A 27,246-nucleotide genomic window follows, 5' to 3' on the forward strand; every position below is an offset into this window, starting at 1 on the left:
TGTATGTATGTATGTATAGATATAGATTTACTCTATCAGTTTTGTACCGCTGAGAGTTCTAATAGTGAAGGATATTTGAAGGGTTAAAAAAAAGTTTAGGAAGAAATTTCCACCGGCTTGACAGAACAGCTGAAGCTTAAAGTCCTCTCCCTTGAAATCTGGGAATTCCCAGTATAGACAGGGATTCGTGTCTGTAGAAATTCCCTCGCATCGAAACTAGCCGGGAGGGAAAAAGGATTTCCTTAACATAGGAGCGATTAGATTGCTGGTCTTTAAAAAGATCAACAACGGCTGTGATTCGGTAACAGAAAGAAGAATGCGTGTGATCGACAAAGACCTTCCTTAAGAGAAGCTCTAGAACAGGTCGTGTTGCTTTCTCCCAACTCTGGCCACCAGAACAGAAAGGCAATGGCCTGTCCCTTTAAGAATCTGGTGGCAGTCGCTTTCCTCTCCCCGCCCCGCCTTCCGCGGCACCGATGGCCTGGACGACCGTCCCTTTCTTCTCACGCGACTGTATTACGGGTCAGTCGACCCATCCGTCACAGAGGCGCGGTTTATGATTGGTTGCTGCGCTTCGGGCCGCGAGGCGGGGCGGGAAGGCCGGAGAAACTAGTTTGTTGGCAGCGCCCGTGCGGTTCGGCTACGGGATCGCGGCCGGGACTGGTGAGCCGGCCGGGGGCGGCGGCAGCGGCGGGGACTGCAGAGCCTGTGGGGCCGCACGGTGAGGATCAGGTCGGAACTTGTCACCGGGACAGCGAGCGATCCTGCTCGAGGATCGCCGGGCAGGGCGTAGGACCGCAGGCCCAGTTCACTGGGTCGGGGAAGTGGGTGCTGACCTGGGAGCGCCCCTCGATCGAGCTTGGGGACCCCGTACTGTTATGTTCAGAGCTCCCGCCAAGGGAATGAATTGTTTTCCAAACGGATGTTACGCGCAGGAGCGGCTACCCTCTCCCGGGAGTGTTTGATTCATTGAGTCCGCTGATTCTCTTTTTTAAAAAAATTACTATTGATCCTAGAAAGAGGAAACTGCTTGTCTTCGAGGATGCGAACCGTGCAGCTTTGTGCACACACCTAGCCAAGGTCCCCGCGACTTGCTTGTACCTAGCCAGGGCCGAGGGGTTAAACCAGGGAAGAGTAGACAGCAGGGCCTGGCCGTGTGGCCCGCAGCATAGGGTCCTTCCTGTCTGGAAAGTTGTCTATCAAGGGAGAGTGGTGACACTCCCGGAGCCATACGCCCCTACCTACCCAGGTGGTGGCCGATCTGGCAGGGCCGTAGCAAGTAGTCCACCCCCCCCTCCCCCCGCCATCCCATTCCCCTCCTCCCATGCGTTGCCCTGGCGCGAGAATTCCGCTGTGGTCTGCAAATCCCCACTGGACTAGTCTCCTTCATAGCTGTATTAGAAGCTTTTTCCTACTCGGGAATTGTGCCTACTGGGGCACCAGACACTTGGGTGCAAGTGCCTCAAGGACCTCAAAGTGGATTCTCACAGTCTTACTTTTTTTTCTTTTTTTCCTCTCCCGGTTTTAGTCTTGTTATAAACGTCAGGCCAGCCTTGAGCATGAAATCTCTGGTCCCAGTCTCCTGAGAGCTGGGTTTATAAGCAAGTGCCACCTTACCAATCTGGGAGACTTTCTAGAGACTCGAGCACAGGAAGTTGGGGGGAGGGGCGGACTCTCGGGGGCTTTGTAGTTCATCTGTACTTTGGGGAGACCAGAGGCCAAGTTGCTTTGGCCAAGGTTCATTGGGCACTAGTTCTCCCTCCATGCTCAGGGCAGGACAAGGTATGCCAGATGTCTGGGCTCTTCACCCCTGGAGTAAGACGGGGAGGGAGGGGCACTTGGCACCTGACCCTCTAGTTTGCTGAGCCTCTTTCATAAGCGGCACAGTTATGCTGGGAGGACTTTTTATGGGTGTTGCTGAAAGCTTGTGTCAGGGGACAGAGGAGGGAGGACCCACGGTGCTCTTATCCTACAGTAGATTTGGTCCCTCTAAGACAGGGTTGTGGAGATCACAGGCTTTGTCTGTGGAGATGGGCAAAGTCACTTTTGTCCCAGCCCTGTAATTATTGATATTTCAGCTGAGTCCTTTATCAGCAAGCCAGTCCAGGGAGATTGTTCAAAAAAATTGTGGAGGATGGACAGACGAAATCTTTTTCATGGGCATCGAACTGCAACTGGGTTCCTTGCGCCATGCAGCGGTGCAGGATCCGTGTGCAAGTTGTGTGTTCCACGGTGGCTCAGTTCCTGTTGATGGCATCTTAAGCCTGTGCCACCAGTGTAGGGAGAGAAAAGTAGGAAGACAAAAAGAAATGCCCCCGTGTGCGCTGTAAAGTAAATGCATCCTTCCTGTCTTAGAGGGAGGAGGGCGGCCTGGAGCAGTGAGCTTGCTATGTATGCAGAGACGGCTTTAGTCAAACTAATCATTTGAGCAGATGATATTGAGACCCTGCTTTCAGAAAGGAGGAGGTGCTGGCTCATGGATGGGGACCTTGATACATCAGTTTGCAGAACCCCAGGGAGCAGGTAACAGGAAGCTGGAGAGAAGGATGAAGGCTTCTTGGAGAGAGAAAAGGAAAGCCAGCATGAGCCTACCAAACCTTCATTCCATGCCCTGGTTGCAGCCATTTTTTCTAGCCATCCATCCACACTCTCCCAGGGCCAGCTCTAGGATGGGCAGCTGTCCAGGTTCATTGGAGGACCTGGCTTCCCAGCAGCTTCTGGGGGCTCCTGCTCACCAGCTCACTGCCTGGGCCCTGAGTTCTTTATTAGCTGGCAGTGTCAGTGTGCCCTGGGCAGGACACACACACACACACACACACACACACACACACACCCCTATAGAGCTGGCACAAGCCAACAGTGGTGGGCCACAAATGAATTGGCCGATTGAAATGCTAATGCAGTAAGTCCTCTAATGTGGTAAATTTCATAATTGAGTTGCCTTGCTGATCTGCCAGTGAATCCTTTTCGAGGCCAGGAAACACTTGGGAGCTATGTGAGGATGGCCAGGCAGAGGCAGAACTTAAGCATCCCAGCGTACAGAAACCGCATCCCAGCAGGACTTGTGATGAGTCTGCTGCTGTCTGGCTGCCACTGCAGGCTTTTTCTCCTTCTCAGCAACCGTGCCCATGCCCTGAGAACCCTCTGCTGGCACCAGCTCTAAAGACATCTGAAGCTGACACCTGCCTGCCCTGCCAGGTGTCTCTGGGGCTTGTTAGGACTTGGGAGCAGACACTAAAGGGACAGAAAGGGACTCTGAGGTTGGCAGGGCTGCCCCTTAAGTCCCTTCAGCACAGGGTGAGTGGAAGGAGCTCAGGCTCTGGTTGACCTGGGTTCAAATGCTGCCCGTGTCACTGTGAGGCCTCCTGGAGGAGGGTGTAGGTGACAACCTGCACTGTACAGCTCATCCTGAAATGGTGTCTGGCTTCTAGTGGGCTGCTCGTGCCCACCTCCCTGTCCCCTTTGCTCTGTCCTCCTGACACAGCATGGAGGTGTTAATCTCTTTCTTGCTCTTAAACCTTTCCCCAGCCCTGCCTTGGTTCCCCCTTGGATGATAAGAGGTAAGCAACTGTGTCCTGTTCTTCTAAGTGACAGTACCCTGGGCTGAGATGTGCTCATTGACGAGTGCTTGCCTGCCGTGCATAAAGCCCGGGATCAATCCAGGCAGCGAGGCTCACACCTGTGCTCAGCCCTTGGCAAGCGAAGGGAGGAGGAGCAGGAGTTCAAGGTGAGCTTGGGGAGCACACAGCACACAGCACTGTCTCAGAGAGGTGCTAGGGTATAAACACCGTTAATCCCAGAACTCAAAGTGCTGCCAGGGCGGGCAGATACGGAACAGTTAGGGATACGAGTGAGATCCTGTCTCAAAAAACCTGTTAGCTTTGTGGTTTTAGAAATCCAAGTTAGAGCTAGGTGTGGTGGTGTGGTGGTGCGCATCTTTAGTCCCAGCATTTTGACTCCTAGGCAGAGGTTAGCTGGGGCTATACAGTGAGAGCTTGTGTCAAACATGTTAACTGAGAAATTGCACTGTACTTTCCAGGAATTCATAAAATCCTGAGTCTTTTTCCATCCACACTGATCTGCCCCCAAGTTCTGTAGACTCTGTAGGGTTACTCTACTTCAGCTCAGCCGAGGCCTGAGGCTACCTCCACCTTCAGCCCACAGTAGGAGCCCTCAGACCTGGAAGCTGTTGTAGGAAGGACACTGCCTAGTAACTGTATGTAGATCCCCTTGCCACTGTGGGTTCAGGTAGATGCTTTCCAGGGTGTTCCTGTAACTCTTTCATTGTCATGTCCCAGGTTCTTGCAAGCTCTCAATGCTAAGCCTTTGTGAGGCTTTCGAGTCGGGCCTTGTGCAGGAGGAGTTGGAGAATCAGCCTGTGATAGGCAGTGTCAGACAATGCAGAAATCGAGAGCTGGGTGGGCGCTGTGGGCATCAGGGTCTTTCCTTTTTCCACCTGTAGAATAAGGTCTCCAAGCACAAGCTTTCAGCTCCCTTATCTCTGAGTGGAGACTGAGGTCTCCAAAGGGACGGGGCTCTCCCTCCTCCCTTCCAGCCTCCCCTAGTCCCATAACTGCTCCTCAGCGGGGCTGCTCTGTGAAACTGGGTCAGGGAAGCACCGGTGTAGACCCAGGGGGAGTAGGCATGGGCTCAAAGGAGGGTGCCAGGCAGATGACTCATTCCCAAGGTTTCCCTTGGCTTGTCCTGGGCAGAGAACTGGACATCAAGTGCGGGAGGATCTGGGTGACCCCCTCTCCCTAGTTTCTGGGATGTCTCCTGGGCACAGAGCCAAGGGGGAGAGATGGACAAAGAGCTCAGAGAAGCAAAAGGGATTATAGGGAGCCCAGGGGGGCAGGAGGAGGCAGAGTGCCAGGCGTTGGCAAGGATATGCCTGCAAGACCAGTTGGATGGCTCCTCCTGCAGAGCAGGGCCGTGGGAGAGCTGTGGCTGCCTCAGCACAGCTTGAGGAGGACCACATCTCCCTGGCTCTCACCCCACCCACCTCAGCCTTGTGGGCAGGAGTAGACTGCAGGGATGTGGGTGTGTGTGTGTGTGGGGGGGGGGAAACAATGCCTAGCTCTTTCTCCCCGTCCTTGTTGGTACCCAGAAGGGTCAGAACAATGATCAATCTAGGCCAAGTGGAATTAATCTCCTAATTAAGATAAAGAGATTCTCTTCTTGTTCAAACCCCAAGATGAACTGCTTGCCAGATGTGCATAGCTAGGCCTTTTTGTTTGGGTAGGGGTGAGGGTCAGGAGGCACAGAGCCCTTTTCTAGACAGCCAAGGTAGCAGCACACAGAGTCCAGAGAGAAGCTCCCCACGGGGCCTGAGAGACTGGGTAGTAAGCCCTTTTATCTGTGCACGCCTCTGTGAAAGGTGTGCTGTGCTGTTCTGAGTGGCTTGTCTTGTAGGCGACACTGTGGAGGGAGGTTGGGCTCCAAGAGTTTCCAGAGGACCTTAGCTTGTGGGGTACGGGGTTGGTAGTCAGTGATCAGAGCTTAGCTAGGGTACGAGTTATACTGTTGAGAGTGCCGTTGCCATGCAGGAGAGGAGAGCAAGTGGACATGGTTAGTCTCATTTTCCAGATGTGTCCAGTGAGCATGTTGCATCATCTGTTTTCTGCCAGGTTCTGGAATTCAGCAGAGAACAGGGTGGTTCCCGTTCTCCCGAAGTTCCCATTCATTCAGAGGGGGGCTGACAGAAGGCAGAGCCAATAAGTACAGCCACCTCAGAAAGGGCTGCAGGGAAGGTAGCCTGGGAGGTTTGAGGAAGGGGAACAGGACAGGAAGCATCTATGGAGACAAAGTGGTTGGGGGAGGCTTCTCTGGTGACATTTGAACCAGAGAGCTGTGCTAGGTAGGCTGTGTAAAGTTCAAAGGCTGGGATGGCGTGCGTACAAGGCATGGGGCCAGGCTTCCACAGAAGGTCTGTTCTGAAGAGACCAAGGAAAACATTGTGCTTTTAAGTTATATTTCTTGTATACATGAACAATATAGAAAAACACTATGGTGTGAAAGTCTGCCTCTATGCTTCCAGGTAGAGACTGTGTGTGGAGTCTGATGTTTCTGTACTCCGACCTTCTGCAATACTAGTCAGCCTCTGTCATTGGATAAAGGGGAGCTCTGTCTCTTTTCATGGCTACATATCAGTCCAACCACAGTCTGACTACCAGCATTCAGACTGCCTTCTAATGAGAAACCTTGGGGTGGTCATTTCCCCAGACATCCAATGAAGTCCTGGGAGCCTGTCATCAGGCATCGTTAAAAGCAGGTATGGCAGGTTTACATTCTATTAAAGCCATAAGCCTTTCGCAGTTGCTTATTTTCCAACCAAGTGCCTTTCTCCACATTTTTCTTCCATGCTTGATATTATGCACATTTTAAAGCTTAGCTGAAAATGCCAATCTCATTCCTTACCAAAAAAAAAAAAAAATACTGTCAGCTATCTAGTTTATTCAGGCTTTTTCTTTTGATTCGGCTTTTCCAGAAGATCAGGGTTCTGCCTGCTATTGGTCTCCTGGTCTCAGCTGGGGGCTGAATGAAGCTCCTGGCTGTGTGCACTCATCTGTGAAATGAGGCCCTTTAATCCCTGCCTAGCCCTGTTCCCTGGTTGCTGTCTTGGGCTCTGTTTGGGAAAGAAAGCATTCCTGAAAGGTCTTTTGCAGCTCAGAAGCTCTGGAACGGCTGGGAGGTACGCCTGAGTGGGAACACTTCTAAACAGTATCTTTAGTGACAAGTGGCTTTGCCTAGGTGAATAGCAGGTGGCTTATCGTGTGTGTTACCATGAGGTTCTTTGTTTTCCTGGGGCAAAGAAGCCAAAGCTGTACCAAATGGATACTTGACTGGGAGACAGAGAATGTGGAGACTGGAGACTCGAGAGGTAGATCTGAGACTGCTGAAAGCCAGGCTCTGCACATGGTCTCCTTACAGACCTTGTGACTGAAGAGTCAGGATAGCAAGGCTGTATGAACAGCCTGGATGCCTGATTGAGTGCATTCTTGCTGGAACTCAGCCCGTGCTGGGACATTTGGCCAGGCTCCTCCAGACCTTCCCTGGTGTCTGTGTTCCCTTCCTTCAGGAGCAGCATCCAAAGCATCCAGTTTGGCTGTGACTGCTGCCCTAGACCTTATAACTCTGCCCCAGAGCCGGTACCCATTAGGACCACCAACCTGATCTTTAGAAACAGACATTAGACAGAGAGGATGGGCAGGTGCCAACAGAGGGGACAGTGGGGCCCCCCAAATGCTCTAGTGGGAGGCCTCCCGAAGAGTCTTTGCTATAGTTCCCAAGGGGAGGGGGCTGAAGGATGTTTTGCAGTTACGGACCCCTCCCCAGTCTGGGTGTTTGGGACAGGGGCAAGGGAGTGCAGCACTCTCCCAAGCAGCTTTTGAGTGGACCCCAGTCTGCTGTCACCCCAGGCTTTGTGGACAGGCTTGGCCCCAAGTAGTAGTAGGCCGGGTCGCCAGGTTTCCTCTCAGGCGGAAGCACCCACAGTGTAGCTGTCTGTGTTGCAGGAAGTTGTAGTTGCTATTTTTATCAACCCAACTAGGACTTTCTTTTGAAAGATATAATTATAGGCAAAATGTCAGGGTTTGCCTGGCAGCGAGACTGAGGCAGGAGACACTGCACACCAGTCACTTGATGCCTAAAGCAGGGCATATTTGTTTGCGGACATACAGGGGGCTTGCTCAGTGACTTCTTGTGTCTACAGTTTTCTTTTCCTTTTTTTTTTTAGACTGGGTCTTATGCAGCCCAGGCTGGTCTCATACTATCATGCTTTGCAGTCAAGGATGACCTTAAACATCCATCATCTTGCCCTTACCCCCTAAAGAATGAGATTACAGGTGTGTGACCCCATTTTCTGTCCATGCAGCTCTGGCCATCAAGCCCTGAGTTCTGTGCATGTTAAACAAACAGGACCAACTAGCTACATGCCAGCCCGGCAGTTTTCTTTGAAGTATAAAAGAGGCCTTTGCTGAATTCCTCTAGGGAATTGCACGTGAAGCCAGTTGGGGGGGAAGGGGGGTGTCATGCAGCTATGGAGGGAGCCTAGGGGACAGAAGTTGGAGCTTTATTAAAATTACTGAGCTCCCATTGGATGCTACCTACTCTGCTAAGTGCAAGGCACAGAGATGAGTAAGAACTGTTGGCACCTAGTGGGTTGTCCCTTAACCTTTGGACAAATCCTCCATCTGCCTTTCCTGGTTTCAGTCTCGAGGGCCCCTAGGGCTTACAGGGTAGCCTTCCCCATCTTCAGCTTCACTCTCTGTAGCGTCACTCACTTTTCTGAGGTCAAGTGGTTTGAAAATACCAAGTGGAAAATTCCAAAAGTAAGTGGTGGACAAGTTTTACTGGGTGTGGTGGCCCAGGCTGGCTTCAAACTAGCAATCTTCCAGCCCCAGCTTCCCGGGTTGTAGGATTACAGGAGGAGACCACTACTGCCACGCTGGTCTCTCACCGTGCCTAATTTATAAGATTTGGGATCAAACGCAAGGCCTTAGGCTTGTTTAGCGAGCACTTTACTGACGGAGCACTCTGTCTTCTCAGCCTAGAAAGCTGTCGTTGCTTTGCTTTTTGAGGTTAGGTCCACCCTAAGGGCAACTGTGTGGACGTGAGGGTACGTGCGCATGTGGGTTCCTGCGAGGTGAGAGCTTGTTGACCTTGGGTGTCAAACAAGCACTGTCTACCTTGGTGGTTTTGAAATATGACCTCACGGTGACCTGGAACTTACCAAATAAGTTAGGCTGAGCAGCCAATGAGCCCCAGGTTCTACCTGTCTCTGCCTCACTAGGGCTGAGAGCTGAGAGTGTGTCGTCCCACACATGGCTTTTTTTGTTTGTTTTTTGTTTTTCGAGACAGGGTTTCTCTGTGTAGCCCTGGCTGTCCTGGAACTCGCTTTGTAGACCAGGCTGGCCTCAAACTCAGAAATCCACCTGCCTCTGCCTCACGAGTGCTGGGATTAAAGGCGTGCACCACCACGCCCGGCCACACGTGGCTTCTTAATGTGGGTCTTGGGATGCAGTTCAGGCCCTCATGCCTGCATTGAGCTCTTTATCAATTGAGCCATGATCATCCCAGGGCGATCAGCCATTGCACCTGTAACCTTGTCATGTAGGGCCACCTCTCCACAGAATAAGACCACCAGTGGGATGAGGGGCTCTGTCTGAGAATTCTGCCTGCCCAGGGCTAGTGCTGCTGGTGAACGGAGGAGCTGGCGGCAGTGATGGCAGGGGACTGAACCATTAGTGTGTCCCACTGCCGGGCTCTTGACACGCTCCAGTTTAATTACAGGATAGAAGCTCAAAGATAGGACACACGTTTAACTACTACTGTTTTCCAGATGAGAAAACCAGGTATCTTGATCAGCCTGGGATTTGGAGCTGGGGCACTTGTCACACAGCTCTTCTGTCAGGCTGCTTGAGGTTGGTGTCCCCTGCTGGGCTTGTGTGCTTTATGGACGGACCACCCTCCAAGAGCATCACTGGAGAACTGAAAATGACTCATTTTGTTTATAGATAAGGACTCACTCTTAGCTCAGATTGTCCACTAAATTAATATATAGCCCAGGCTAGCCCAGAACTAAATGATTGATTCTCTGCCTCTCAATTATTGGCAATGTATGTGTGAACCACCTGGCTTAAATGAATAAACATGGGGCCGGTAGAGATGGCTCAGTGGTTAGGGGCATTTGCTGCCCCTGCAGATGACCTGGATTGGGCTCTCAGCACCCACGTGGCTGCCCATTACCATCTGTAAACCCCAGTTCCAGGGAAGCTCATGCCCATTTGTGGCCCCCAAGGCACCAGGCAAGCAGGCGGTCCATAAACACATTCAGGGACAAACACTCATACACATAAAAATAATGTGTTTTTAAAATGTAGGTGTGAAACATACTGATTATACCTTAACATGACCAACAGTGGGAGCCTGCCGTGCAGGTATACAATAGGCCTCTGGACATGTCCGTTCTTACTCCAGTGGATAGCACTGACATGGGACTTATTGAGCATCTAGCACATACAAAGGGGACACAGAATCCCACCCTTGGAGCTGCAGACAGAGTGAAGCACAGTAGGCCACGGTGGCTGTCAGAAGCAGGTCCCTGTGCTCCAGCAGAACAGAGGGTGTGTTCATGTAAGAGACAGACAGATGCCCCTCTTGCTATGGGTGCAGTGCATAGTGAGTGTCTGGAAATGCCTGTCGAGTTGGTTTTCTCAGGCTCTACTGTGTATAAGGTGTGCTGAACAACCAAGAAGCTGGGGGTGTGAGGCAGAGGGATTGTGTGTGTGGGGGACTTGAGAGGGAGGGTGGGAGGGGAAAAAGCTGGGGTAGGCTGTAGATCTGGAGAGGAGAGAACGGGTTGAATAAGACTTGAACATCCAAATTCATTGAAGGCCTTTGAGCAGGAGAGGTTGAACGTGTGCAAGCATCTATGACTGAGGGGCTGTTTATGGGCATCCATGTATTTGCTGTAAGTATGCATATGTCTGTAATTTGAAGAGACCAGGAAATGTCAGCTGTGAGGCCCAAAGCATGGTCCTGTCCTTTGCTGAGGGAAGCCTGTCGTTTAGGAGGAGAGGGAGTTGATGCTGTGGCGAGAGACTTCTGACAGTGACAGGAGCAATGGACCTGCTGGGCATCTGAGGGCACCTGAGGGATTCCGGCAGCCCAGTGACTGCCAGGTGCTGCAGGCTGGGGGTGGGGAGGAAGAACGTGAAGAAGTGTGGGCCACAAGGCTCACAGCTCATGGTGCTTGGATGCGGGAGGTCCCGGGCTCAGCTGATCTTGATACTGACTCCAGTCCCATCTTGGGTGTGTGCGTGTCAGTTATCCCCCTCCAACACATCCCTACTGGAGTTTCTGTAGGTTCCAGAGAAAGCGTGGTTAATATGGAGGAGTTTTGCAAACCACTGTTAGGGTGAAGCTCCCTTGAGGGCCCCCAGATCAAAACAGTTTTCCCAGTAATGCTGAGGCATCGCCTGCCTTGCTAGCTTTCTCCTGGTGCACAACACAGGGAGCCAGTGTCTTCCACGTGACCCACGCACCAGGTTACAGAACCTGCTCGGTAAAGGATGCAGTCAAGGTGAAGCTGGGAATGTGGCAGAGTACAAAATTCATTGATACGGGTCAAATCCCACACTTCAGTGGCACATAAAGAAACCGCCACTGCTCAGGGAAGAGTGGCCCTGGTTATCCGAAGAGGCTGTATCTGGGTGAGACTGACGTTTTTTCATGTCCTGTAATCAGCATCACATATCTTAGCAGACTGAAGCCTACAGCAAGGAGAATTCAGCCAGTCAGCGCTGTGGAGAAAGTTTCAAATTGATTTATGGAAAGCAACTCTGCCTATGCGAAAATCTCTCTCTCTCTCTCTCTCTCTCTCTCTCTCCTCTTGCCCCCCCCCCCCCAGGAGTGTGTGTGAGTGCGTGTGTGCATGCGTACTCGCGCTCTCACGTGTGTATGAAGGTGTGTAGTACTACTTTACCGCAGAGACCCATGCAAAGGTAGCTATCAGACCCGTCGTGAGCACTGAGGCTCCTGGCTCTTTGGAGACACCTCATCCGTCTGTGGATGCTCCTGTCTGAGTGAACTGAAGGAAGATTGCTAGGACTGGAAATGTTGGGTGAGGCAAAGGGGACCTGGTTGATCTCCTAAGAGGTGGTGCTGGCTGCCTTCTTCCTTGTGCTCCTAGACAAGCTGGGGGCCAGTGAGGTGGCTGCCATCAAGCCTGAAGACCACAGTTCCATCCTTGGGACCCACATGGTTTATGGAGACCCACCAGTATCTGCAAGTTGCTCTCTGGTTTCCACATTCAATTCGTGGCACATATGTTCCCAACTCCAAAGATAAGAATACATATAAATGTTTAATTAAGAGAGAGTGAGTATGCAAGCTGAGTCTTGGAGCGTGTATGTTCTTTGGGATTGGCAACATGATCTTCATGGAAGCCAGGGCTCATGGAGACAGAAGGCAATCCTCTCCAGGGACATGACCAGTTATTTTAATCTCATTTATTGTTTTCTGCTCGCTTGTATCGCCCTTACTCCAGGAGGCTCATAGATTTTAATATCCAGGCCAGTGTGTTCCTAATGAGTCCATCTGTGGGGCCAGATTGCTGGAGAGGCAGCCTCTTTCTGAGTATCCACGAACCTGCGAGCCCTACAACCCTACAGAGTGTCTGGTGTTGTGTGTAGGGCGGTGCACTGTGCACTGTTCCTTCTCAGGCTCGCTGACTAAGTGAGAGGAAGGAAATGATTGCGTCAGAGGGGAGAACCTGAGAGAGAGAGCTCAGGTTGCTTTTCTCTGGCTGGAGTGCTCTCCATTGGCCTTGCTCCCATCTGGAGCTACCGCTGGTTATGGAGATCTGGGCCCAAGACAGTGGAGGGGAGCAGGTGGTGGTGTGTGCAAGCTAAGTACCCGCTGCTGCCTGCCCTGATGGCCTTGAGTCTGTGCTAGCTAGCTCTCAGGGCTGGAAGAAGCCTCTTTGCTGTAGGGACAGCAGAAGCATGGCAGAAGCGTGGCCTGGCACACGGAACTTGCAATACAATGCAATACATCTGTCTTTCTTATCCCAAGAATTTATCTCAGGAGAAAACAGCCACCAAAGTGATGAGACTTGGATTTGGTGTAAACATGAAAATACAAATCCTTCAAACACCTGAGAACGGATTCCGGAAGAGTCTTGTGTGAGGTGGAGGTTAAAACCGGCATGACGGAGTGGGGATAATGGCTGTGATCTGAGTCTTCATGAGTTTTCCATGGGGCTAGGTAGTTTACCTGTGCCATGTGCCCAGCCCCACTATAACCAGTTAGAAATGTTTATCTGTGGTTAATTTTACTTGTTCTTGCTGCCTCTTCCCACCCCCCTTCCCTATGCCGTTTAGTTTTTACCATTTATGTATTTTGTGTATGTGTACGTATATTTGTGTATGTGTTCATATATGCGGAGATCAGAAAGTTAACAAGCGTTGGTTCCCTTCTTCCACCATGAGGGTTCTGGGGATCAAATTTAGGCATCAGGCTTGGCAGCCAGCATCTTAACCCACTGGGCCATCATTCTGACATAAACTTGATAGTTTAGTTGTAGCCGAAGGTGACCTTGAACTTCTGATCCTGCTGCCTCTAAATTGTCTTCTGAGAATGCAGGTGCATGGTATCACATCCCAATTTATGAAGTGCTGACATCAAATCCAGGGCCATTGGTGTGCAAGCCCTCTGCAAACTGAGCTATAGTCACAGCCTATTATTACTTAGAAGAATAATTGTTTGGGTGGTTTGTAGGCATGTTCTGCACCACTTGCATGCCTGGTGTCTGAGGAGCCCAGAAGAAGGCACTGGGGCCACTGGAGCTGTAGTTCTGATGGTTCTGATCTGCCCGGTGGATACCTGGCAGCCAGTGCCCTCCCCCCCATTACATTTTAATACCCTGGGTCCATTGGTATCTGCCTTATATGAGGAAAGAAAATGCTGTCATTGTGTTTTGTATGTCTAAGAATGGACTATTTTACCCCTAAGTAGGGGCAGCACCCTATCTGCCTCTGCACTCACTTACATGGAAATGCCAGGATTCAGGGATATTGTTCTAGGGGCTGTCACCTTCAATCTTACTCATTACTGTTGCTTTGTCCTTTATGGCAGAGCTCCTGAGTGTGCGTGTTGCTCTAGGCAGGACCCAGGCAGAGGTGGGCACAAAGCATCTTGAATGAGTATGTCTGGGCATGTGGATCCAACAGCTTTTATGCAAGGCATTGGAGAGCAGCTGGCCAATTCCATACACCCTTTTGGGTTGGTGGACAACTCTGGGCAACTGGCCTATCCTGTCCCTAAGGCAGCACTTTTGGACACACACAGAGAGCAGTGACCCGAGGCAGCTCCATACTTGCCACCGAGCTCAGGATAGATATGGATTCATTACTGCTATGGATGTCTTGGGGCACAGGACACAATGGAGTGTTCCTTGTCTTAACTAGATAGAGCCTGGGGGAGAAGGGGTGTTGCTTTGTGCAGAGAGAGCAGTCTTGATTCCTGAATCTAGTGACATGCCAGGCTAAGGCCTTCCTCTCCAACCTTGTTCAGGGCAAGTATGTCAAATCTGGAGTCCAGTGGCGTGCCTTCCCTAGCCTTGTTGTGTTGGGCTCACATAGAGGTTGTAGGGACCTAAGCCAGAGACCTGGTTCTGCCCCAGTGCCTGTGGGCCTTTGGGCAAATGTGCTAAGGTCTCTGCCTGCTTTCCCAACCTGTGCAGATAGGATTGCCTTGAGGCTGAGGCCCGGGGTTAGATGGGTTAGCACACAGGGCTGCCTGCCAACATTTCTATCTGCACTGCAGGCTCTCATCTGAGTTACAGGACTACTGGGGCATATGGCAGATTACTCCTGCCTTTCTCTGGCCAGGGAAGCTGTGGGACTGGTTTTGGCCCCTGAGCTAAGAATGAAATGTGTGTCCTTCCAGGGCAGACTCTTAATCAGCAGTGCCATGGACGGGTTTTCCCTCTGACCCAGTGACTGGTGGCATGGTGACAGTTCTTTGGGTCTCTGGGAGTGACCCAAAAGTGGCGTCAGTAAGATGACGATTACCACAAGTGTGTGTTTCTGCCAAGACACTGCCATCTGAGGGGCGTTGGCTGACACAGTGTATCCTCACAGGTCCTGACCAAAAAAGGTTGTATTTGGGTCTCAGGATTAAAAGTTATACTTGAAATGCCCAGGAATGGTGTCACTGGGGGTGGGGAGTGGAGAGAAAGCCAGTGTTAGATCTTCCTTCCACAGTTACTTTTCCCTGTGTGTGTGTGTGTGTGTGTGGGCCAGCACCTGAAGGAGAGGGCGGAGCAGCAGGAGGGACGGTGGGCGGGGCAAGGGGAGCAAAGGACGAGGCCACTCGTGAAGAGTTAGCAATGAACCTGTTACGTTCTCATTTGTTTATTTTCAAAGATTTACTTCCTTATTTTATGCTTATTGATTTTTCTGCATGCATGTACACCTCCATGCCAGAAGAGGGCATCCCATCCCAGTATAGATGGTTGTGATCCACCATGTGGTTGCTGGGAATTGAACTCAGGACCTCTGGAAGAGCAGACATTGCTCTTAGCCACTGAGCCATCTCTCCACACCCTCTTCACTTTTTCTTTCTTTCCTTTTTTTTCCTTCTTTTTTTTCTTGAGACAGAGTTCCTCTGTTTATCCGAGCCCTTGCCTTTCCTGGACTCACTTTGAAGACCAGTTTGGCCTCGAACTCACAGACATCCACCTCCTTCAGTGTCACGAGTGCTGGAATTAAAGGTGTGTACCACCATGCCCGGTCTTTCTTTAAAAATTTGTAAGCACAGCATGGCTCGGTTACTTGGCACTGACCCGTTGGCCCCTTTCTGACCAGGACTCCCTGCAGGGTCCTTTGTAATATTGCTTTATACTTGCTTGGATTTCAGAGACCTTAAGCTTTTCTCTCCTGCCATGTTCTGTCCCCGAGAAGGCAGAGCTGCTGTCCTGGGAAAGGCCGGGTGAGGTCCATGTTCTGAACTGTTCCAGGATTTCCCCTCTATAGTGGAGAAAGTACCAGTCTTGATGGTGTCCATCCATGTGTGAAACTCCCAGTTCCCACTATAGTCAGCCTGGAACTTGGTTATCAATTATGGAGGCTAATGTGGGGTTGTCAGGTGCTGAGTGCATAGGGTTGGGGTAGAGCTGGGTGTGGTTTCACATGCCTGTTATCTCAGCAGTTACAGGCTGAGGATTGCATGTTTGAGGCTTGCCTGAGCTGCACAGTGAAGCCCTGTATGGAAAAAACAAAGTCTGTGCTCTTTTGCCCATTCTAAGGCATTTCTTACCTCCCTCCCTTCCTAACTTTGTGTGCAGGCAAGCTGGGGAGGTGAGCCGGTGTGGAGAACTCACTTGTGTCCTCACTGATCTATATGGGGTATGATGTCATGGGCATGCCTAGGAGAGGCTAGCACAGCACAGCTGATCTTGACGCAGTAGCAGATGGAAGCTAGGCTGTCCACCTGTTTGTGTTACAGGTCCTGGAAGTGCGAATGCCCTGCCCTGTGAGCTCAGGGATGAGTGTTAGCTTGCCTTGCTACCCTTGCAGGCAGGAACGTTTGCTGACCTGAATTGGAAATCTGTGCATTACCAAGCCCTGCTTCTCCGTTCATTCTAGACCACAGCTGTGTCAGGCTGTGTGTGATGTGTGGTGCAGGCAGGGCAAGAGGTGTGAGCCCTGAGCCATGGAACTGACACAGGGTTCATCTTATTCTCACTCTCAGGATTTCAGACTTTCCAGAAGAGCCACTTGTGGCTTGTGCCTGTGGTTCAGTCTCCAGGGGCCACCACAGAAGATGCTGAGTGAGACCCTGTTTCAAGCAAACAAAATCTTCTAATAAAAATTGGCTTAGTGTAAAATGGCACATATCCTTAGCCCCATAGCTCAGGATGCAGAGGCAAGCTGACCTCTGAGTTCAAGGTCATTCTGGTCTCAGGAAAACACAACATGTTAAAAAAAAATCCAAAATGTTTATGCAGAAAATATATAACAGCTGTTATTAACTGTAGTTTTGATTTTGAGACAGTGTCTTTTTTGATACAGGGTCTCTCTGTGTAGCCCTGGCTGTCCCAGAACTCTGTGTAGACCAGGCTGGCCTGACTCATAGAGATCCAGTTCTGCCTGTGTCTGCCTTCGAAGTGCTAATTTATTGCATGTGCCACTTTGCCGACAAGAAAGCTCTCTTTAATGTTTATGAGAGTGCTTATGTCAGGGACTGTGTGCATGAGTGTAGGTACCCAGGCTGGGCTACCTGAGAGCCAGATCCAGGAGGAGCAGCACACTGCTATTAGCTGCCGAGGGACCTGTCCAGCCCCCTTTCATAGTGTGTGGGTGCTTTGCACACATGTATTGTGTCTGTTCCGGGTTCATGGTCAGGGGGTCTGCAAGAGGCCATCAGAGGATTGTGAGCTGCCACATGGGTACTGGAAATCAAACTCAAGTCCCCTGGAACAACAGCCAGTAGTTTTAACTGCTGAGTCATCTCCCCTGCCTTCCTTTGTATTCTTTAATGTAAAGCAGGCTATGTGCCTTAATCTTCAGGGAAAGGGGGTGTCTTGTTTTTGTGGCATGGGGGTCTGGAGCTAGGGTCTTGTGGGTGTTAGGCAAGCACTTTGTACACTGAGACCTGGCTTATGTAAGTGAATAATAGTGTATGTAAAAAAAAGAGCATATAAAGGGCTGACGGTGGGAGGATCTGTGTGATGCCTGGTGTCTGGGGTGATCTGTGGCACTGGTGCAGTCATGGGCTTGTGTTTTATACCCAGCTAGATTGACTTGTTTAATGAGGGTGATCACAAACTGTCTGCCACACATTGACCTGTGTCTTGTGGGACTGGAAATATGTTCTTGCTGAGCATCACTGCCTGGGTGTACCTCAAGTACCTCAGCCTTGAAGTCCTTCCCTGCAATTCTAGGACACTTGACCTGGAAACTGCCACAGAGGAGAGGAAGAGGGTGGGGCACTGGAGTTGAGCATGAAAAGGTTTCTTGCTGTTCAGAGGGCCCGGAGGCAGCAGATTTGGTACTGATCAGTGTCACTCCCCCTGCAGGTTGGTACACGATGTCAGTCAGTGTTCACGAGACCCGCAAGTCGAGGAGCAGCACGGGCTCCATGAACATCTCAGTCTTCCACAAGGCTTCACACCCTGACTGTGTGCTGGCCCACCTCAACACTCTGCGCAAGCACTGCATGTTCACGGATGTCACACTCTGGGCTGGTGACCGAGCCTTTCCTTGCCATCGTGCGGTGCTGGCTGCCTCCAGCCGATACTTTGAGGCCATGTTCAGCCACGGCCTGCGGGAAAGCCGGGATGATACGGTCAACTTCCAGGACAACCTGCACCCCGAGGTGTTGGAGCTGCTGTTGGACTTTGCCTACTCTTCTCGCATCGTCATCAATGAGGAGAACGCGGAGTCACTACTAGAGGCTGGTGACATGCTGCAGTTCCATGATGTCCGGGATGCAGCTGCTGAGTTCCTGGAGAAGAATCTTTCCCCCTCCAACTGCCTTGGCATGATGGTGCTGTCTGATGCCCACCAGTGCCGACGGCTCTACGAGTTCTCATGCCGAATGTCCCTGGTGCATTTTGAGACGGTGCGGCAGAGCGAGGACTTCAACAGTCTCTCTAGGGACACGCTGTTGGACCTCATCTCCAGAGATGAGCTGGAGACTGAGGATGAGCGCGTGGTCTTTGAGGCCATCCTGCAGTGGGTGAAGCATGACTTAGAGCAGAGGAAGGCTCACCTGCCCCTGCTCCTGCGTAACGTGCGACTGGCCCTGCTGCCCTCAGACTGCCTGAAGAATGCCGTATCTGGAGAGGCCCTCCTCATGGCGGACGAGTGCACCAAGCTCATCTTAGACGAGGCCTTCCGCTGCAAGACCAAGATCTTGCTGAATGATGGTGTGGTCACCAGTCCCTTTGCCCGGCCTCGCAAGGCAGGTCACACACTGCTCATCTTGGGAGGCCAGACCTTCATGTGTGACAAGATCTACCAAGTGGACCACAAAGCCAAGGAGATTATCCCCAAGGCAGATCTGCCAAGCCCCCGGAAGGAGTTCAGTGCTTCAGCGATTGGTTGCAAGGTCTATGTGACTGGAGGCAGGGGCTCTGAGAATGGAGTCTCTAAGGATGTCTGGGTGTATGACACTGTCCATGAGGAATGGTCTAAGGCCGCCCCTATGCTGATTGCCCGCTTTGGCCATGGCTCAGCCGAGCTGGAGAACTGTCTCTATGTGGTGGGGGGGCATACATCCCTAGCAGGTATTTTCCCTGCCTCCCCTTCTGTCTCCCTGAAGCAAGTAGAGAAATATGACCCTGGGGATAATAAGTGGACTATGGTGGCCCCCATGAGAGACGGTGTCAGCAATGCTGCAGTGGTGAGTGCCAAGCTGAAACTCTTTGTGTTTGGAGGGACCAGCATCCACCGAGATATGGTGTCCAAAGTCCAGTGTTTTGACCCCTCGGAGAACCGGTGGACAATCAAAGCAGAGTGTCCCCAGCCCTGGCGATACACAGCCGCCGCTGTCCTGGGCAGCCAGATCTTCATCATGGGAGGTGATACAGAGTACACAGCAGCTTCAGCCTACCGCTTCGACTGTGAGACCAACCAGTGGACGCGGATTGGGGACATGACAGCCAAACGCATGTCCTGTCATGCCGTGGCTTCAGGCAACAAGCTGTATGTGGTGGGAGGCTACTTTGGGACCCAGAGGTGTAAGACCCTGGACTGCTATGACCCTACTTCAGACACATGGAACTGCATCACCACTGTGCCCTACTCTCTCATTCCCACGGCCTTTGTTAGCACCTGGAAGCATCTGCCTGCATGAAAGGCACCTTTGGAGCCCAGCCAGGTGAGCCCTCAGGAGGGCTGGAACCCTCTGACTTATCTCTGCTCTTGGCAATGATTATCACATCTCCCAGGGAGGGTCTGATGAGCATCAGGGTAATGGGATTTAGGGACAGACGGTCTGTTCATATCTTACCAGTTATGGGTTTGTCAGTGGGAGAGGTAGTGTCTGTCTTCTGTGTGCAGTGGAGGGATGAAGGCCCATGTAAACCAGCAGCCATTCTGACGAAGTGAGGTCTAATGAAGTGACGTGGCTGTTCTGATCCTCAGACGGGGCCTACCACAGGACAGGTGTCTGTGAGCCCCGCTGCTGTTGTCAGTGCTGTGAGTAAATAAAGTCATAAGAAGTCACAAGTCTGGCTGAAGGAGAAGCAAGTGACTTATCGGGTGTTCTTTGGGGAGCAGAGGCATGGGTGAGACTCTTTCTCTCTCTTTTTTAAAAAGATTTATTTATTTATTTTATGTATATGAGTACATTGTAGCTGTACGAATGGTTGTGAGCCATCATGTGGTTGCTGGGAATTGAACTCAGACCTCTATTCGCTCTGGCCCTGCTCACTCTGGCCCCTTTATTATTATTATAAGTAAGTACACTGTAGCTATCTTCAGACACACTAGAAGAGGGCATTAGGTCTCATTACGTGTGGTTGATGGGATTTGATCTCAGTGCTCTTAACTGCTGAGCCATCTCACCGTCCCCCATGGGTGAGACTCTTAAGAGACAGGTCTATATGGCAGAGAGCTTGGGAAGGGACAGCAGAGTGAGGTCTGTGTTGGTGCTGCCCTTTACTATGAGAGAGGCCAGCCTGCTAGTGTGTTCTCGGGAGTGGCCGGCATGGTTGGCTTGTAGGAGCCTGAGGTTTTATGGCCAGGTCCTAGAACAGTCAGCTTAATACTAGACCTTGTCTCCTGCTCCAGTTCAAAGTCTTTCTGGGGACGAAGCATGGCGGGGGGGTGGGTGGGTGGGTGGTGGGGGGTGAGGGGTGGGGGGGGGCGGACTCCCGAGGGCCAAGGGAGAGTGGGGGTACAGGCCTGCTGAAAGTGAGGAGGCCTTGTAAGAGGAACCTCGATTCCTCCTCCCCGCCGGCCTCCTGCCTTGTGCTCCTGTGGCGTAGAGGGCGGAGCTGGCGAGCATCCTCGGCCTGTGAACCTGTGGGTCAGCCTGCACCGGGAAGCAGTGCTCCTGAGCTGAGCCTGCCAGTGGACTGAGCTGAGTTCAGAGTGAGGCAGCTCCTGCTGAATCTCTGCAGCTTGCTTCAGCTCTAAGCACGAGCAGCTGGCTCCTGAGCAGTCAGAACGAGACTTGACTCTCCTAAGACTTTTTATTTTTCCTCCCAGAGGAAGTTAGCAGTGTCTAGGTCCTGAGGAGAGCAAGATTCAAAGGGATAATGGCATTCTACTAATTGTCTATTCCTGTCATTGGTGACCTGAATGCAATGTCACCTGTGGGATGGAGTCACCTGTGGGTGGAGTCACCTGTGGGGTGGAGTCACCTGTGGGTGGAGTCACCTCTGGGGTGGAGTCACCTGTGGAGTGGAATCACCTATGGGGTGGAGTCACCTGTGGGTGGAGTCACCTCTGGGGTGGAGTCACCTGTGGGTGGAGTCACCTATGGGGTGGAGTCACCTGTGGGAGGAGTCACCTGTGGGTAGAGTCACCTGTGGGGTGGAGTTATCTGTGGGAGGAGTCACCTGTGGGTAGAGTCACTTGTGGAGTGGAGTCACCTGTGGGTGGAGTCACCTGTGGGGCTGAGAGGCCACTCATGTCCATGACCCTATTTGCCTCTGGAGCCTGAACCTACTTCTGCCCCAGGAAGTGGCCAGGTGCCTTACCCTCTCCGGCAGAGGCTCTACTGTGTCTCTGCCCTGTGAGAGCAGCAGCTAGGCTGAGCCTGGTCCTGCACATATCGTTAGGAGCTGCTCTGCTTTGGGTTAGGCTCAGGACCTCTTGCTACTGACACCCTGTTGGCTTCTTGATCCTGGGCAGGCTTAGCTCCCAGAGTCCAGAGTCTGAGTGTTCTCATCTGGGAAAAGGGAAAGTGTTAGACACAGTTCTCAGATGCTGTGAGGTTTGTTTTTTGTTTTTGTTTTTTTTTTTTTTTGGTCCCTGGCCTGTCCCTACAGTTGTCACTCCCATGTGACTAGGACAGCTAGTGTCCTGAGTTCTGGACAAACTTTAGTCACTAGCCTCCTTTATATGAGGAAGCAGGCACAGACGGAGTCAACCTCAGATTCATGTAGGAAGCCACACTCAATCCCAGTACATGTCTTCAAAATGGCAATGAGGATCCCCACGGACTTAGGCCTCCTGAGTTCTCGGGGGCCCCAGCAGTCTGGCCACCCAGTACTTCCTCCTCCATCTGGACAGACCTGGCCTCTGTCTCCACGGCTGATCCAGAAGTGTTCCTGTTCTCCGAAGGCTCCTCTCGTCAGCTTTTCCCCACAGGTCAAGGGCAGACCCACAGCAGAGCAGCAGGAGCAGAAGCTGGCCTGTAGCACGTGCCTGGCACTTCTGGGCGCCCTCTCCACTCCTCAGCCTCCATGGCCTGTGGGATGGGAGGTGGGATGGCCCAGTATAGGAGAGGGCCAGGCACCTTAAAAGAGTCAAGGGCAGAAGGGGCCAAAACACAGCATGCCTGCTACCTCCATGTGCATTCTTGCCATGGGACAGTAGGGGAGTCACCGGTAATGCCACGGCACTAACCCATCAGCTGGTCTCTGTCCCCTTTCAATAACTGACCCAGGTAACCTACCTCTTCTGCCAGGTACCCATTAGGGAGGTCCTGGCAGGAAGTGCCACCATCCCCATCCCTGGAAGCTCCCCCTGGGCCTGGTTTTTTTAGATCTACTATGTCCATCCTTATGGGCTCCAGACAGTAGTCCCTGAAGCCCCTGCTCGGTGCCCCAGGGACTCCCTCTTGCCCCCATTCCTGCTTTCTCCATTCCAGGCACCCATTTCAAGCCTTGATGGGAACCCCCCACCACACACACACACACACTGGACACGTCCTTTTCTCTCTTTTTTTTCCTCTGAGGCCTCCTCAAAGCTACTTAAGTGAGGCCCAACTTCCCACATTCTTCTTGCTTCCCAACCAACCAACCAACCAACCAACCAACCTCTCACTGTGGCGGAAAGCTGACTCACTTTATCCTGTTAATTAATATGACTACAAAGAGACACCCAGCGTAGGGCCGAGGGCTTCCTCCAGCTCTTATGGATAGGCCTGCTCGCAGGAGAGTATCTTGGTGGTGTCCATCATGCAATGATCACCTGTGCCTGTGTCAGACCTGAGAAGAAAAAGAGAAGCACAGGTAGAGACTATATCAAGTCACGGGCAGGGTGGGGTTTTGCCAAGGCCTGCCATGTGTTGGAGTGCAGACAAAACACAGCATGAGTCTACAGAACACAGCTTGAGTCTACTGTTCAGGGTCGTGTTTCACAGATGAGAAAACCAGGCTACAGAGAGGAAATGGACAGAATTAGGGACATAGACTAAGACCTTGACGTGGAGTCGTTCACCTGGAGCCCTCACAGGAGCCAGGCAGCACGGCTCCCACCAACCATTACACTTGTAAGCATATGGAGTGCTGGGTGGGTCCTGGTATGCGCATTTTCCTTCCGTGGCACTCTCCTGCCAGCTAGGCCTGTCTTGCAAAGCTGGTGGAACACACACATGAAGAGGGACTGTCCTTTTGGCCACGAACTCACATCCCCCGCTTGCATCCTCAATCACTTGGTGCATCAACAGTTGCCGTGGGACACACACATTCCCTCCCCCCAGCCCCCACTCCCTCCCAGTCCTTGCTCTGTTTATTTCTTTGTAGTGCCATTGAGGTGGGATCAGGTGGGCCTGCAGTCTGTGCCACGGGGGTTCAGAATCTTCGAGTGTTTTAGGACTGTTAGGGACCTCAGGACCCTGCCAGTGTCTAGGACATTGAGGACCTGGGCATGACAGACCCCCTGTGGATCAGTACCAGCCTGCCTCTCGGAACTGTAGCAGTGCTGGGGGCACAGCTCAGTGATGGAAAGCTTCCACAGAGCCTCAGCACTAGCATATAGTTTTGCTGTAATGTTTTGTAAACACAGAACTAAGGAAGTTCCCTGGTATTGGGGGTTTCACTACTGCACACCAGTGGACAGGTTACATAGGTTTTGCTTCCTGCGGTGCCTGCGTGAAGACACAGCTCAGTTACGGAGCCTGTGAGCCCATGAGCCCAGGAGCACCTCTAGCCAGTCAGATGGGAGCAGTGTTTCTTTTCCTGTCACAGGCATTCCTTTCTGTCTCAGAGCCACCTTGTGGGGGAGGTGTGTCTAGACCTGCACTCCTGTCTAGCCCCTGCCAGCCCTGCAGGCTGTCTGAACTTGGTGAGTTCAGGAGATGTTAGCTTTGCCACTATCACTTTCTAGACTCAAATGCTAAGCCACAACCTCCTTAGGGCAGCCGAGGACTAGGCTAGGGTGGCCTGGGTTCAGCAGTATTAGTGATCACCAGTAAATAAATCACTGTTTGCTTCTTGCTTCCTGAACATTCTCCACGAAGCCTTCAGCGGGCTGGGGGGGGGGGCGCTATGTGTGTGGGGAGGAAGTGGGGACTGGTTCCTGAATCCTTCTCCGGGCAGGTAGATTTCCACCATCATTTCCACGGCAACTGTTGATCCTCTAAGTGATTGAGGATGCAGCAGGGGGTGTGAGTTCATGGCCAAAAGGACAGTCTCTCCTCATTAACCACTACACCGCAGAACCCTGCCCCATGGCCTGGCATCTAGAGGCTGTGGTGGATTTTTGTCCAGGTCACAAAAGAGCATGCCTCTTGTTGTCCACAGCCTGTCACCTGCCCTTCATCATACCTGTCTCCCTCCTAGCCCACAGACTCTGCCTATCTCCTGAGCCTTTTTCTTTCTTCCTTTTAAAAAAAGATTTATTTATTATATATAAGTACACTGTAGCTGTCTTCAGACACACCAGAAGAGGGTATTAGGTCTCCTTACAGGTTGGGAGCCACCATGTGGTTGCTGTGATTTGAACTCAGGACCTACAGAAGATCAGTCAGTGCTCTCAACTGCTGAGCCACCTATCCAGCCCCCTCCTGAGCCTTTTTCATCTCACTGGTCCACATTTGTTTACATTCTGAAAGCATTGCATTTCCTCACAGGGTCATTATGTTCCTCTGTTCTCCCATCTTCTCATCAATTCTTCCCATACTCCACACCTAAATAAAAATAAAGGTCCTGGCTCCTGTTTCAGTGTTAGAAGTCGCCCATTGCCTTCAGCACTTTCCGGTGCAATCACCACGTGATTGCGTAAGTCTGCAGTTTCTCAAGGGCACATGAAGCCTAGCTGCATTTGCTCCTGGGTCTCCTGTATAAAGAGGCTCCTTAGAGTCACAGACAGAGGGAGCACAGTCTGCTGGGTGACAAATGGGAGCTCTAGGTCCTGAACTGTGGAGGGCTACACGGGTAGCTGTGTCACAGCCTGAGTCCCAGCCCTGGGGGCTATTGAGTCTGGCCAGGCTGTGAGGACAGTGTGGGCTTTCATCGTCTCCCTCTGCTTTATCCCACAGACTGCGTGGTTCCTCCTGCCTGGGCCAGAAGCTGACAGCTCCAGCCCCAGGCGGCAGCAGCTCAAGCTGTCCTTAACTCTAGGCAGAGAAATGAAGTTCTCCAGCGTCACCTGTGCTCTGGTGTCCAAAGCTGGCAGCGGCTCGTGTGGAGAGAAGCGTCCAGAGGCACGGGCTGGCACCAGCAACCAACGACATTTGTGCAGAGCCTTGAGGCTGATTGTCACCCAGGCCTGGCAATGGCTACCAGGGAAGAGCAGGGGTCCCTTGGCCCAGCAGCACAGCCTTTGACTGTAGGGCTGCCTGTGGGAGGTGGGAATGTTTCTCCATAGTCTCCTGGACATCAGGGAGCATAGTCTAACTGAAGACATATTTTATAAGGGACAGAACCCCCAGGGCAACCCGGCCTCAGATGGTACCCACAAGGCTTCATCAACAGATGGTACCAGACCCCTAAGGTCAAGGGGAGATGGCCTGTGTGCCCTCTGTCAAGCACTAGCTCCCCCTCCTAAGAGGCGACTTCTGGGAAGCTTCCATGGACATAGGGCAGATGCCTGTGACCAGCCAGACACTGCTAAGAGTCCCCCAGCAGGACTCTAGGTCCCCCAGCGCTGGTAGGGGTCTGATGCTTGCCCTCCTTAGAGGCACAGAAGAGCAGCATGATATACCTGCCAGTAGTACTGGGCCTCTTTTCTGGACACCCACCTGCCTTAGTCCTGTGTCCTGCCTGCTCCATAAGAGGGCAGTCATGAGTCGAATGGCAGAGGGACTCCCACGGTCACTGCAGTTTGCACAGAGGTTGTATTGCTGTCATTGTGGATCTAGGACCAAGGCTCCCATCATGCCTGCTATCCTCCTTGGCACCAGCTGGCAGCCTGAATCCTGTCTGATTTTCTTCCTTGAGCTCAGAAAGAAGGATCCGAAGAAACTTCCCAAATGTGTTTCTCAAGGATTCCTCCCCAGTGTCTCCCCGGCATTAGGTTTTCGGAGACACTTTCTTCTTATGCCAGTGTGGATACCAGGCTCATCCCTTGTTTGTCTAGTGCTCTTGGTTTCCGGCACAGGATGGGGAGTGTTCCATCGTTGGTGGCTTCCCATTACTGCATCAGGACGGAGCATCCAGAGTGGGTTCTGATCTGGACGGAAGTGGAGTTGCAGTACAGACCAGTTTGGTCAGCCTTCAAGGTCCTCACAGCTCAGCCTACTACTGCTGGCGTAGGTGACTTAGTCACACACTGGCCCTCATCTGAGGTCCAGCTGGCTTCCCATTCCACCTCAGGGACAGTCTTGCTGGAGAATTACTGGCTCCTGGCCTGTGGACTATGCCATCTGCACTAATCGGTCTGCACAGCACAGAGGACCTAGCCATGGTGCTTGCCTGAGCATGGGTGTTGCTTTTATTAGTTTCTAACTTAATAAAAGTGCGGACATTCTTGATCTCCTTTGGGTTCTGATTCTGCCATGGCTATGTTGAGTTCTTGATCCAGAGTCTGCCTGTTTGTGTGTGTAGCCTGTGCATTGCAGGAGGCTCACCGCCCCGCCCCCCAGCCCCTGTGTTAAAACAATTGTATTCAGTAGACCAGGCTTGTGCACCATGGACCCCCCAAGGGTAAGTGCAAGCCATATCAGTGATGTGAAGCTGATCATGATTCACCCAGCCAGTGGCTGTTGGGTCACAGTACCACAAGGGGCCGTTTTGGTCCTCATGAGTTACATTAATGCCCTATGGGCCACTGTCCTCCTACCACTCTGAACTATAAACACAGGAGTATGTATGTGCTAGATAGATGGCAGCCTAGAGCAGAGCTGGTCTCCTACCTCAGCCTGAGTCTCCCACACTGTAGTCCCCTCAGATGGGCTATCGGCCTTCCACATTGTTCCCTCACTCATGTGGTCCACCTTGCCAGGATTTTTGGTACCCTTTCTGCCATAGCACATGGCATAGCATACAGCCTTGTAGTAAATGCACATTGGAGATAGAGGGCCCCTGACAAAGACAGGTTAGGTCTCAACTTCAGAAGGCCCCTGACAAGCTGTCTGTCCCCAGAAAAAGCAGTGTAGCTCTCAGAACCTCAATGGGTACACCTGTGAATGTTTCAGTGGCTTTGATGAGGACAGAGTAAGTCAAGACAAACCTGGAGAAGGGTGTGGTGGCCAAGGCCTGTAACCCAGCACTTAGGAAGCTGAGGCAGGAGAATCATAAGATTGACAGTTGTAGGCCAGCCTGGACTACAGTTTGAGATGACTGTCTAATAGATGAAGAAGCACACAGCCGGGTTGTAGAACATACAAAGCTGCACCTGT

The 27,246-nt window shown here is 51.9% G+C and overlaps 1 protein-coding gene across 4 annotated transcripts; it reads left to right on the forward strand.

Moving 5' to 3' along the window:
• The first annotated feature begins 585 nt into the window (after window positions 1-585).
• On the forward strand, window positions 586-26,381 carry Klhl25 (kelch-like 25). 4 transcript variants are annotated; one of them, XM_011250832.3, is made up of 4 exons: window positions 609-721; window positions 15,165-15,277; window positions 17,585-19,389; window positions 24,946-26,381. In XM_011250832.3, the coding sequence occupies exon 3, from the start codon at window positions 17,596-17,598 to the stop codon at window positions 19,363-19,365; it is 1,770 nt and encodes a 589-aa protein (XP_011249134.1). In that variant the 5' UTR covers window positions 609-721; window positions 15,165-15,277; window positions 17,585-17,595; the 3' UTR covers window positions 19,366-19,389; window positions 24,946-26,381. The 4 variants fall into 4 exon arrangements, with proteins under 4 accessions (NP_083928.1, NP_001116252.1, NP_877583.1 ...); NM_029652.1 differs by lacking the exon at window positions 15,165-15,277 and having other exon boundaries at window positions 586-732; window positions 24,946-26,378; NM_001122780.1 differs by lacking the exon at window positions 15,165-15,277 and having other exon boundaries at window positions 586-721; window positions 24,946-26,378.
• The last annotated feature ends 865 nt before the right edge of the window (window positions 26,382-27,246 follow it).

The sequence above is a fragment of the Mus musculus genome, chromosome 7 (genome assembly GCF_000001635.26).
Source record: "Mus musculus strain C57BL/6J chromosome 7, GRCm38.p6 C57BL/6J".
In the NCBI taxonomy this organism is placed as follows: domain Eukaryota; kingdom Metazoa; phylum Chordata; class Mammalia; order Rodentia; family Muridae; genus Mus; species Mus musculus.

Excerpts from the sequence above, each read along its gene's own strand:
- Klhl25 (NM_029652.1), top strand. The coding sequence starts at position 17,596 with ATGTCAGTCAGTGTTCACGAGACCCGCAAGTCGAGGAGCAGCACGGGC.